This window comes from Engraulis encrasicolus, chromosome 3 (genome assembly GCF_034702125.1).
Source record: "Engraulis encrasicolus isolate BLACKSEA-1 chromosome 3, IST_EnEncr_1.0, whole genome shotgun sequence".
In the NCBI taxonomy this organism is placed as follows: domain Eukaryota; kingdom Metazoa; phylum Chordata; class Actinopteri; order Clupeiformes; family Engraulidae; genus Engraulis; species Engraulis encrasicolus.
In genome coordinates this window covers 55,877,854-55,891,260 of record NC_085859.1, presented here as the reverse complement: position 1 = coordinate 55,891,260, position 13,407 = coordinate 55,877,854, and the positions used below count along the sequence as shown (strand labels likewise).

The following is a 13,407-nucleotide window of genomic DNA, read 5'->3' as shown; positions in this document are numbered from 1 at the left end:
TGATGAGGCCTTCTGGAATACTCCTGTTGGAGGGAAAGAAGAGCACTGGCAGCAAAGGTCATGCACACGCACGCACGCACGCACACACACACATTTTCAAAGATGCAGATTTAAAGAGTGGAATAATACAACATACTACTCGTGGTCAGTACCATGACCAACATTTGACAACCCAATATGTCAATGCAGAGTTGCGTGACAGATTGGTGTCCCAAGTAAAAAATACAGAAGTAGGTCTACTGTAACGGCTCCCATGCAATACACACACTGTACAGTGACTGCTTTATATGAAGTCTGATTGTTTGATTAAGTTGATTTGTATGATGTCTGAGAGTTGTGAATGGAACCAACTTTGCTCATGTATTAGTCTGCCAGAAATAGACGGCACTTGCAACCTTGTGATTTTAATTCTATGTAAGTATGTCATGTCTGCTTCACAGTACCCGAGTAACTGAACCTCACTGACTCAGTTAATACCCCTATGCTTTATTAAAACCTCTGACCATATGGGACCTTGACAATCCACCCAATATTCAACTGCACCTCCCAGATATTCCAAGTGGTGGATCTTCTCAAGCAGCAGCAGCAGCAGCATCAGCAGGACCCTAAGCTGCTCCATCCTCCTGGCATCCCTGGAGAGCACGTCAAAGGGCTCCATCCTCCTTCACTGCACACCTGGTCTGCCATGGGCTGTGTGATGTGTACGCCGCTGGACGACGTGTGCAACGTCAGCCTGAGACCTCGGCGCCGCAAGACCATGGAGCTGGCCGAGTTCCCACAGTCCACCTACCAAAAGTTCATCTACCTGCCGTCCATCCGCGAGGAGCTGCTGCCCATCGAGGAGCATGAGGGCGGCGGGGTGGACTACGGCACCAGAGACGGTTGAGATTAGGGGTGTAAATCGCTAGCCTGACAGGCCAGACCATTCATTTGGAATGACTTCGTAATCCACGAATGGTCAGATTACGCTTCTCTGGGGAGGGGTTTCAGTAGGTTTTCAAACAACCGGTGTTACCGGCCAATCAGCAACATCAACTGTCAGCGATTGGTCCGAGCTCGTTTCAAACCAGAGCTGAGCTCAGCTCACTCATCCCGCCCAAGTGCTCCAGGGCACCAAGGACCCAGACCTAAAAGGAATTACGAAGCAATTACTGTGGTCTGGTAAAACCAGGCAAGTAAATCACAGCCTCCATGACAATTCGATGTGATATCAATTTTTTAAGGCAGTGGTTCAATTATTTACTTAAGAATGCCCCACGATCCCATCTGATATGATTTCATTCGATTTTCTGTCAATTACTTTTCCACTTCTATTATGTTATGGAGCTAGGGGATTGGGGACTTGAGGATGCCCCACGATACGATGCGATTTGATTAGATCGTCTGACGTAGGATCGATGCATCGATACATATCTTTACTTATTATTTACACTCCTGGTTGACATACAGTATGCTATACTGAGATCTTTGAAGGCACCTCCTGATCCACAAGCCTGTTCTCTGTCAAAATACAGCCGCTACAGGGGTGAATTGAGCTTTGAAGCATGCTAAGTTTTGGCTAGAGAGAGAGAGAGAGAGAAAGGGAGAGAGAGAGAGAGAGAGAGAGAGAGAGAGAGAGAGAGAGAGAGAGAGAGAGAGAGAGAGTCCTACTCAATGGTGTAATAGAAAGGAATAGCCAAAAATATAAAAAGAACTAGAATGGGCACTCGGTAGAGCGCAAACCTTCGCCTACGCCACTTATTTTTTTCTGGCCATCTTCAGAGTGTGGGGCATAACATTCTCCAAATTTTGGTGTTAGTTTCATGTAAATCGGACCGGAATATCGTAATATTACATTTTTGGCCCAGTCTTGACCTCTTATTCAATTCCGCATGCACACGTTGTTCTGGCATATAGTGTTTGGCAAAGAAAAACGTTTTTGACCTTTTCGTGACCTTGACCTTTGACCCAATCACTCCCAAAAAGTAATCTATTGTTCCTTGGGTCATGACCTATCATCCCAGTAAATTTCATAAAAATCGGCTGAATTTACGTTTTTGACCTTTTCGTGACCTTGCCCTTGACCTTTGACCCAATCACTCCCAAAAAGTAATCGATTGTTCCTTGGGTCATGACCAATCATCCCAGTAAATTTAATAAAAATCGGCTCAATTTACGTTTTTGACCTTTTCGTGACCTTGACCTTTGACCCAATCACTCCCAAAAAGTAATCGATTGTTCCTTGGGTCATGACCAATCATCCCACTAAATTTCATAAAAATCGGCTCAATTTACGTTTTTGACCTTGACCTTTGACCTTTGACCCAATCACTCCCAAAAACTAATCGATTGTTCCTTGGGTCATGACCAATCATCCCACTAAATTTCATAAAAATCGGCTCAGTTCTGTCTGAGTTATACGAAGTACAAACAAACATATTCACAAATAAATAAATAAATAAATACACAGCGGTCAAAACATAACCTTCTGGCGAAGGTAATAAATAAATATAAAAAGAATAAAAAAAAGTTCTATGATGAAGAGGGGGAGAGGTCACAGGAAGTCGGGTGTGTTTTACATGGAGTGGGGTATTGTATAAGCTGGGCTTCCAGCTTTGATTTATGTAACACAGATAATACATTAAAATGTGATGTACAAAATTATATCAACCTTGCCGTTCCAAAGCAAGAAATTATTTCATTTAATACAAAATGTGTGTGTAGATATGGCTGTATGAAATTATGCAATTCATTCATTCAATGCATAATTAATCCCTTCATTTAATGGCATTGGTGCTACTCCTTCAATATGTAAGTATTTTGTGTATATGTAAGTATTTTGTGATTTATTTGGCGTGCCACCACAGTTCAACCTGTTGTGGCAGAACATCTCTCCACTAACCCTAACCGCACAAATACACCTAACGCGACGCGATTGAAGCGACAGAGCGATACGAGCGATTGAAGAGACTACAGTATGTCCGTTACAAGCAGAGGGTAACCGCAGAGATACACCAGCGGCGACGCGATTCAAGCGACAGAGTGTAGCAGCAAGCGATACGAGATTGAGGAGACTAGGGTATGTCCGTACAGGCAGAAGGCAAAGCATTCAAGCATACCCATTGGCTGTGGTCACTGACCTCTATACAGTCATTGGCTGTCGCGGCTTGTCGCCGAACCGCGTCATAGAAAGTTGAAAAGATTTCAACTTCAAATTGTCGCGCTCGTCGCGCAAATCGCTCTAGTCTCCAGAATCGCTTTTGTCTCTCGACTCAATACAAAGTCAATTACTTCCGTCGCTCGACTCGCTCAGATCGCCGCTGGTGTATTCCTGCGGTAAAGCATTCAAACATTCCCATTGGCTGTTGGTCACTGACCTCTATACAGTCATTGGCTGTCGCGGCTGGTCGCCGAACCGCGTCATAGAAAGTTGAAAGGATTTCAACTTCAAACTGTCGCTCTCGGCGTGCTCTAGTCTCCAGAATCGCTTTTGTCGTGCGACTCAATACAAAGTCAATTACTTCCGTCGCTCGCCTCGCTCTTGTCGCGCTAGATGTATTTGTGCGGTAAGACTGTTTTTTATTTCTTAGGCCTATAACTACTTTCTGTACAATAGAAAACCCAATTTATGAAAAACTCCAGTTGATGTAAAAAGCTGAAAAAGAATAAACAATGTCTCTTCCAATAAAGAAACCAGGTGTGTTCAGTGACTACATGTATGTATAGCCTACATTTAGGATAAAATAGGCCTACTTATTCAGCCTCCTTTACTCTGTCACAATCCACCTAACTTCTGGTCTAGATAAACAACCACAGAACAAGCCAGTAAACACATTTAAACACACACTCAGAACAACACATAAACATTCCCCGGCCTATTTAATGTAATGTAATAATAGTTAGCTGATGGAATAGATCAAAAAGGAGTCATAAACATAGAAAGACAGGCAAGCACATATGCACGCGCGCACACACACACACACACACACACACACACACACACACACACACACACACACACACACACACACACACACACACACACACGTCTGTCTAAGTTGCCCCTTTGATTGGCAGTTCTGTGCTTGTGTGTGTGCGTGTCTTGGCTGCCTGTGAGACCGGTCACATGTTAGTGGTTAGCATGCCGCCATGTCCGTTGGATCCTTGAGGACATGCCTTGTGTTCACCACACACACACACAGTACAACACAAGCCTCCTGTACGCATCAGGCGAAACCCATAGCATTAAATATGGGTCACTAACGTGAATAATCCCATTTTAATTTGGTTAGGTCCCACTTAAAGAGTCTTATGGGAGAATTCAAACCAGGTTATGTAGCCAGTTCAGAAAACACTGACTAGCATGTGACTCGAACAGAGAACTCTTTACTTTGGCAAAACATCAGTGATGCGCAAAAAAACAAGCCAACCCACACAGGATTAAAATAGCTAAATAAAACTTTAATAGTTCTAGCTGCAATTGTACATGAATTGCACAGACACATTTTGTTTTTTTCTTTTCTTAAACACAAACAACTCTTCATATAGTGTTTTGTTTTTTGTTCTTTTTTAACATTTCAACTTCTGATGTATTTACACAAAAGCAATCTTGCAAATGTTAACTTTTTGACATTACATACAGTACATACAAAAAAGAAAGGCTTTTGTTATGGGATGGTACAAAATGTTAAAAGCATTGACCATCTTCCACATCCATGCATGTCATCGAGTGGAGGGTTCCGGAACGCCGCCATGGGCAACACATGAGGCACCCAGCTCAGCTCTGGGCGCTAAAGGGTTAATGTGTGGATGCAGTGCTATTGCCTTCGAAAAGATCAACATGGCGCAAATAAGCTTTATGTACATAAAGAATGTAAAAAAATGACCCATTGTAAAATCAACAAAAGCAAAAAACGATAACAACTTCTATACCCCCAGTGTTAACAGTTGGCTATAAACACAAATATCACTCTAAAGCTTAATAAGGGCATTATAATCCTTTATTGATGTGTTAATAGCATCTTATGGACACCTTGGGGCATAGAAAGAAACATTGAGACATACAGTATAATATGTCACCAAATAAACTCTGTGGAACAAAATCAAATGATATTAACAGAACCTGCTGATATGCAAAGTGGTCGGGGGCTTACAAAACTGATCCGTTGATGTGGATAATGGAGCGAAAACAATATTTCAACAAAAACAAAAACATTGGGACAAAATGGAAAACAACATTAAATAAATAACTGTAACCAATTTCCAAAATATAACCAACCAAAATATAAATAATTCTGTACAAATGGCAAGTCGGACCAAAAACAAGAAAAGAAAAAAAGAATGAAAAAAGAACCAATGAAGGAGGAACATAGTGTTTAACATAGGAACCATGAAATGATAACAATTATTAACTTTGACCAATCTCTCGCTCTCTTGCTCAAACTTATTACTATTAACTCATGACCCTCAGACACACACACACACACACACACACACACACACACACACACACACACACACACACACACACACACACACACACACACACACACACACACACACACACACACACACACACACACACACACACACACAGGCATGATGTAAACTCAGCACTGAGCTTATGAGCTTATGTAGTTTTGATGGAGGCTCCCAGCTCTACAGCCCCTTTCGCCAGTAGACTAGAGCAGGGCTTGAGCCGGGGCTGTGTCGCAAAGGGTAGCCTAGCCTAGCCTAGCGTAGCGCCAACACTCAAGAAATAGCTTGCTTCTAATGAGGGACGTGTGCAGTAGCGCAGCAGACGGCATCTAGTGACAGTCAGAGGATAGCACACACACACACACCTCCAAGCATCTACACAAGCCGCAGCACAACCAGAACCTACAACCTGGAGATTATTGCCTAGACAGTGTGCGACTCTGGGCCAGACGTGGCCCAGATCCCAGCCGGCATGGATAGGAGGCTTGGGAACAGCCAGGCCACACCAGAGGTCGCCACTATCTGAGGGATTTTGCTCTTTCTATAACATGGGCGCAACAGAACTCAACACAGGTTAACGATAACACTCACTGTACAAAATATTGTTTTTTTCTCCTTTAAAAGTTTCAATAATAATTATAATTAAAAAAATCAACCAAACCAAAAGGAAAATATCTGTAGTATTCTATGTACATCTCAAAGGCGTGAGAGCCCCTACATACACTGATATTTTTATGCACATACAAAGTATGCAACAAAGAACATAAGTTGATAATTTGTTGATAAATTTCATTTGTAGTTTGTATTTTTTTTCTTCCACCCCTCAGCTTGCCATTCGATAGCAAGCTGTCTTTGTGCTGTCAAAGCCCTGGTGAGCTGAATGCCATGGGACAGGAGAAGAGCGTACTGATGGAAGAACGAAAAAGGCATTGAGCTCTACGAAATACATATAACGTGGAACCAACAAGCAGTTATGGGGGAGTGCAGTGGGGACGAGGGGACGGGGGGACGGGCTGGGGGGTGACAACCACACTGAATACGGAAAGAGATTTGTGGCAAAAATCCTGAACCAAGCCAGATGACAGCCAAAGGTGACAGTCTATGGTGGGTGGTAGCGCTGGATAAAATTCGGCAATCTCATACAGGTGTGCAATAAAAAAGTTTTTAAAAATGTTGCATGAGATCTCTTTAAAAAATGTTTTACATAATAATACATTTCATTATGCAGCATGCTGTTAAAAAAAAGGAACAACATCAAAGCTGTCGGGGAAAACTAAGATGATGAGATGCCACGGACACACGAGTGCAGTGTTGTAGCAGGAGACACGCGATGCCCAAACGTCTACACAAACAAATGATGCAAAGGATGCTCTGAATGAGTAGAGGAGAGGGTGTATGAGTAGAGGAGAGGGTGTATGAGTGGGTTTGACTATTTGTGTGTGTGATGAGCACCCAGTCAGACACTGGCACTAAGCTCACACACTCACACAAGACAGAACGCAAGAGTTCCAAAGCAGAGGAGGAAAGCCTTGGGGAGAGGGGTTCCTAGAGTTCCTGGAGTTCCTGGAAAACGAAGACTTCTGAATGAACTATATTTAGGATGTTAGATGAGGAAACTAGGGACGTTCCCTGGGCTAGTTGGCGGGTAAGCACATAACTCTTCTTGGAGGTTTTCTGGACTTGAAGTTCCTGTGATGGAACTTCCCCTGTTGAGGAGACCAGGAGATGTTTCCAGAGTAGAACCGGGACAGGAACTGTTCTGCGTTCCAGTGGAGCAAGAGGTCCAGGGGCGGAACTTTTTTTTGTCACCACAGTCTCTTTTCTGGAGAAGCTGGGGGGAATTGGGGTGGGGCACCTGGGGACGAAGGCCCAAAGGGTTTTGGAGATGAAAAGGCCTGGAGCCCGTTTCTCGAGGACATACCTGCTAACCAGTTAGCAACTTCGTAGGTTGCCAATGGAATATCGCATTGTAACCAAGTAAGTTGCTGACTTAATTAACATTGACAGTGTCGAGAAACACACCCCTGTGTGTGTGTGTGTGTGTGTGTGTGTGTGTGTGTGTGTGTGTGTGTGTGTGTGTAGTGGTCAATGAGACAATGGAGGCAAATGTGAGGACCTCTGGCCACTGCGTTTACAGTCCACGTGTCACTGTCCAAGTCTGTCACACACTCTTATATCTGTGTGTGTTGGTGAGCAAAGCCATCCTCAGTGGATTCCCTCTGCTGCTTATATTTCCATAATCAATTCCAAAGATCTTATTTGCTGTTTCTTAGTAACGCTTCGCATGCTAGTTCAGATGGGAGCCTTTGTTTTTACTACCTCTCTCATGGTGACTGCCAATGTCTTTGTGTGTGTGTGTGTGTGTGTGTGTGTGTGTGTGTGTGTGTGTGTGTGTGTGTGTGTGTGTGTGTGTGTGTGTGATTCTCTATGCCCTGTGTGAACCTGGTATTGTGCATTTTCCTGTGATCCTTGATGTGTGTTGAAGTGTAAAGTTGAGTGTTGTTGTGTATGTGTGCATTTGTGTGACTCTATTTTTAGATCTGTTTTCATGGTTGTCTTGATGGCACTGCTGTGTTGTTCAGCTGGCTTGTCTTGTAACATTGCTAAAAGCCATTTCTCCTGCTCTACTGTTTTCAAAGGTATGACTGTAGCTGGCAGCTCTGTTCTCGCAGTGTGTACGGTCCGCAGGCAGCGTGGTTTCTGCTTTCTGCATGTGTGTAGGTCTCTGCGTGGTATTACACTTGTGCCATTTGTTCTGATTTGTAGCTGCTTGATAAGGCTGATATGTGTGGTGTGTCTGTGTGTGTGTTTGTGTGTGTGTGTAAGAGTTTGTTTATGAGAGTGTGTACCGCTATATGTTTGTATGTAGGTGTGCATATACTTGCATGTGTGTGTGTGTCTAACTGTCTCTGTATTTATGTGTGTACAGAATATATTTAGGTGTGTGTGAGCAGGTGTGTGTGTGTATGTATGTATGGATATGGAGATAGATATATATGTGTGTGTGTGTGTGTGTGTGTGGACTAGCAGTTGGAGCTGTTCCTGAACTCCCCGTTCTCGGTGATCTGCAGCTTGGTGGGGTTGGTGGGGCTGATGCCGTTGCGGGTCTGCATGCTGTAGCGCTCCTTCAGCTGCGACAGGGCGCTCATCAGACGAGCATTGGCCGCGTCCAGAGACGCTATCCTCTTTTCCTGCACACACACACACACACACACACACACACACACACACACACACACACACACACACACACACACACACACACACACACACACACACACACACACGCACACAAGGAGAGAAGGCAAAATATTTCAGAAATTGCATTTACAATTAAATCTGTGCACAATTTTACAATTAACAACAAAATCTTTCAACACAGATCTGACCTTGTATCCAGAGAGATCTCACTTTGGCTACATGTATGTAAGTGTGTGTTGTATGGAGAAGACAGTATGTGCAGCGATGTGTGTAATGTCTGTGTGTTTTTCTGTATTTATGTATGTATGTATGCTACTGGTCACCTTAATTTCCCTCGGGATTATTACATGATATTCTACTCTACTCTCTTCTCAACTAGACAAAAGGATTTTTATCCCCATCAATGATCAACGTAACACCAAAAATGCTGCTTTTCCTTTGCCCACCAGGGGGCAGCAGACAGCCGTTTGAGGACTACAGCTGCACTCCACCAGCCAGCCAATCCTGCACAAGAGCCTGCTGCAGCTTTGATCCAATATCTCAAAGAGGCCATGTTAAATATGGATGAAGGTGTGTGTGTGTGTGTGTGTGTGTGTGTGTGTGTGTGTGTGTGTGTGTGTGCGTGTGTGTCTCCATGGCTCTGTGGAGACGGAATTAAAACATCATGGGCAGCGCTACGCCTCCTCCAACAACAAGAGCATGTGATGAAAAAATAATTGCGGAGAAGAGAAGAGAGGGGGAATAGAGAGATATTGCGGTTCTTATTAAAGACGACAGCACAACCCAATTCTAGTCCACTCCAGATGAGACTACCTCTTAGCTCCACCAACAATTTGTGGGAGTATGTTTGCGTTACACACCTGCGTATCTGTGTGTATCTGTGTGTGTGTATGTTAGTGTGTGTGTGTCTATGTGTGTGTGTGTGCGTGCGTGTGTGAGAGTGTGTGTGTGTGTGTGTACCGGTATGTTAATTCTGTTGGAGCATCTGTGTCTACATAGTTGTGTGTGTTTGTGACGCTACAGAAATGGGCATCTGTGTGTGTGTGTGTGTGTGGGGGGGGGGGACCTAAGCTACATTCACACACATCGCTACTAGTTACCTGCTCAGCGAATGAAGTCAATAGAATGTCTATGTGTTCCAGTGAAGCGAGGAGGCGGGGAGAGTACAAGCGATGCGATGTGGGCGGATTCAGAGATTTCACTTTCACTTTGAGCAAGGCGAGTAAGTGAGAAACCAATTGAAATGCACAGTTCGGACTATTGACAATTAACTTCTCGCTTATGCATTGGCAGTTAAACCTGCGGCAACATTTAGCGAACGTTCCATGAGTGAGAAGCGAGTGTGCGAGTGAGAGAGAGAAGTGAGTAACGTGTGTGAACACAGCTTTAGTGTGTGTGTGTGGTTCCTCACCTGGGCGTCAATGATCCTCTGCTTGGAGTCCACGATGGCCTGCATGTCTGAGTGATCCTTCTTCAGCTCCTCCTCCACAGACATCAACCTGCAAAACACACGCACAGGCACGCATACGCACACACACACACACACACACACACACACACACACACACACAAGAGACACGTCTCATAACCTGATTCTCATGTCCTCAGTCTGATGAATTTGTATGCTAATAATGCAAATACTTAGCCTGATAAACCAGCCTAAATGTGAGATCTGCATGTGTAATTTAGTCTGGCCCCGATGAATAGTACATCCGAAGATTGTTGATGAGAACAACCCGTTGTCTTTCAAACCGTGCCTGTGCCTGTGCCTATAGGCCGGCGCTCTGGCCAATTAGCGCTATCTTTCTCGTTGATGTGCTTTCCCAACGTTGCGAGCTTCGTCGTCACTCCCTCAAAACCTGCCCACTTTGATTCAAAACAAATCTCTGCGTTGTGATTCGTTTGCCAGATCCTTGCCAAGCCTGGCAGACCACTCCAACGATGAGAGGCCAGACCACTCGCAGTCAAAAAATGTTGCCGTCCAGCGGGTGGCGCTGGTTTACTAGGCTAGCAAATACTAAAAACCAGTAATGGCGTTGTAGCGAAGGGGGAGTAGTCGCCCCGCTGGTACTCGAACCCGGACCTTCTGGGGTACCATACTGGTTGCTACACTGACCGCTACACCAAAGAGCCAGCATGACAGTCAGAGTGCACTTACAACCCTAGTGATGGTCACTGTATTACAACTGTTCAATTGTTGCAATAGTGTGGTAATAGCTTAAAGATATGTTCAAATCGCTAATTCGCTATTTTCACTATGTCATGTGGGATGAAGTTTTGTGATTGTGCGGCTCTGGCAAATGCCCCAGTTGGCCTGCCCCTAGGACCTAGGACAGTACATATGTGTAGGTGTCTCTGATGACAGAAATGTGTGTGTAGGCCAGTACCTGGTTATAATAGTCTTCATCTCTAGTTCCTTGTCATCCTGCTGTCTGCGTAGTCTGTCCTCTGTGAGTGTGTGTGTATGTGTGTATGAGTGTGTGTGTGTGTGTGTGTGTGTGTGTGTGTGTGTGTGTGTGTGTGTGTGTGTGTGTGTGTGTGTGTGTGCGTGTGCCTGTACCTGGTGATGATGCTCTTCATCTGTATCTCCTTGTCGTCCTGCTGTCTGCGTAGTCTGTCCTCGGTGTCCTCCAGGCGTGACTGGTACTCCAGCAGCATCTTGTGTGTCTGGTCGTCCTGGCTGGCCAGCCGCGCCTCGTACTCCTCCAGCTTCACAGCAGACGCCCGCAGACGCTCCTGCAGCAAGGCGATCTCCTGCTGGTACTGAACAACACACAAACATCGTACATGACATAACATTCACTTATCCACTGGACACACACACACACACAGGCATTGGACACACGCGCACGAGCACGAGCACACACACACACACACACACACACACACGCGCGCACACGCACACACACACACACACACACACACACACACACACACACACACACACACACACACACACACACACACACACACACACACACACACACACACACACACACACACACTATTATTGGTTAGGTGCCTTGCTCAAGGGCACATGAGCCATGAATGTAGGTGTAGGGAGAGCTAAGGGTGGGATTTGAACCGGCAAACATCTAATCCAAATACCAATTCCCTAACCAACCATTACGGCCAAGATACTGTACCTAACCCACATTGGTCTATTGGCGAGTGTAACCAATACCTTGCATAGACGTAAGCTGTTAGCATCTGTTAAATGTTATAATGTAGCAGACTTTTTAAGTTATGGATTTAATGCAGAAAGGATAGCGAGGAGATGACAGGAACTTAGTGGAGAGAGGGGATAGAGTCGGGAAATGACCTGAGTAGCCCGCATATGGTACAGTGTCTTGGAAACCTGCACCACAGCACCCCTGTAATGTACAGCACAGTCCCTGGAGCAATGTTGGGTTAGGTGCCTTCAGCCATGGATGGAGGTGTAGGCAGAGGTCAGGGTGGGATTCGAACCAGCAACCCTCTGATCTTAAGACCATCTCCCTAGCCATTAGACCACGCTGGCCCACAGAATGCAGCAGTCTTATTGTTGATTGGGGCGATATGACTTCATGTCATTGGCCACAGTATGGTGCTCTCAGCATGCTTGCTGTGTCAGCGGGAGGTGTAGGATACAGTAGCAACCACAGTGGCCACGTGCTAACTGCACAGATGAATGAGTGTATGGGGAACACAGTGTGTTTGTAGGTCATGCAGCCATGGGAGATCTATTTGGGCTTGCACACACACTCATCATATCACAACACACACACACACACACACACACACACACACACACACACACACACACACACACACACACACACACACACACACACACACACACACACACACACACACACACACACACACACACGCATAGAGACCTATCTTTCCACCTGCCTCAGCCAAAGATATTGCTGTGTTCTCTTTCACTGTGTTCTCTCTCACACACAAAAACATGTCACATAGCACTACGGTCTCACTCATAGACATACTACATATGCACGCACGCACACACCAAACACACACACACCAAACACAGAATTACATGGCCATTAATCAACAAACATTATTCAGTTGTGCATGTAAAACCCACAGGGGCACCCTTTCACTGCCCCTCCACGTCCTTGATGTTCCGTACCTTCTCGGTCTGTGTGAGGTCGTCCCTGGTCTTGAAGTCTCCCTCGGCCCCCTCCTGATCCAGGTACTGCACGTTCATGTTGAGCAGCCAGGCGGCCGTGCGGTCCAGAGCATTAGGGTTCACCGGAGATGGAGCCTGAACAACACACACGCAGACACACGCGCGCGCGCACACGCACACACACACACACACACACACATGCTCGCAGACATACCACACACACACACACACACACACACACACACACACACACACACACACACACACACACACACACACACACACACACACACACACACACACACACACACACACACACACACACACACGCACATGTACAAAGATACAGACACACAGACACAAACACACATAGACACAAAAACACCATTAACAGACAAATAGACGGAGCCTAGTTAATAAAAGTAACAAAAGGGATCATCATCAGTGCTTTCATCACCACAATACAATAAGTGTGTGTTCTCTGTTGCAGTGCAGTAATGAAAGCCTATAGCAGCAACACTTTTGATCATCCCCCTCTGCTGAGGCCTACAGTCTTACATTACATTACATAAGGCTCTGGGGGTTCGTCTTCAATCTCAATTTAATGATGA

General features: G+C 45.2%; 1 protein-coding gene across 1 annotated transcript in view; it reads right to left on the bottom strand.

Moving 5' to 3' along the window:
• Positions 1 to 4,419: 4,419 nt before the first annotated feature.
• The window catches only part of dab2ipa (DAB2 interacting protein a), a 172,134-nt gene continuing 163,146 nt past the window's right edge, over positions 4,420 to 13,407 (bottom strand). The window contains exons 13-16 of the mRNA XM_063195742.1: positions 12,797 to 12,931; positions 11,219 to 11,421; positions 10,070 to 10,157; positions 4,420 to 8,648 (exon numbers count right to left, since the gene is read on the bottom strand). Coding sequence (XP_063051812.1) covers positions 8,481 to 8,648; positions 10,070 to 10,157; positions 11,219 to 11,421; positions 12,797 to 12,931 — 594 coding nt within the window. The 3' untranslated portion in view covers positions 4,420 to 8,480. The remainder of the gene's footprint in view (positions 8,649 to 10,069; positions 10,158 to 11,218; positions 11,422 to 12,796; positions 12,932 to 13,407) is intronic.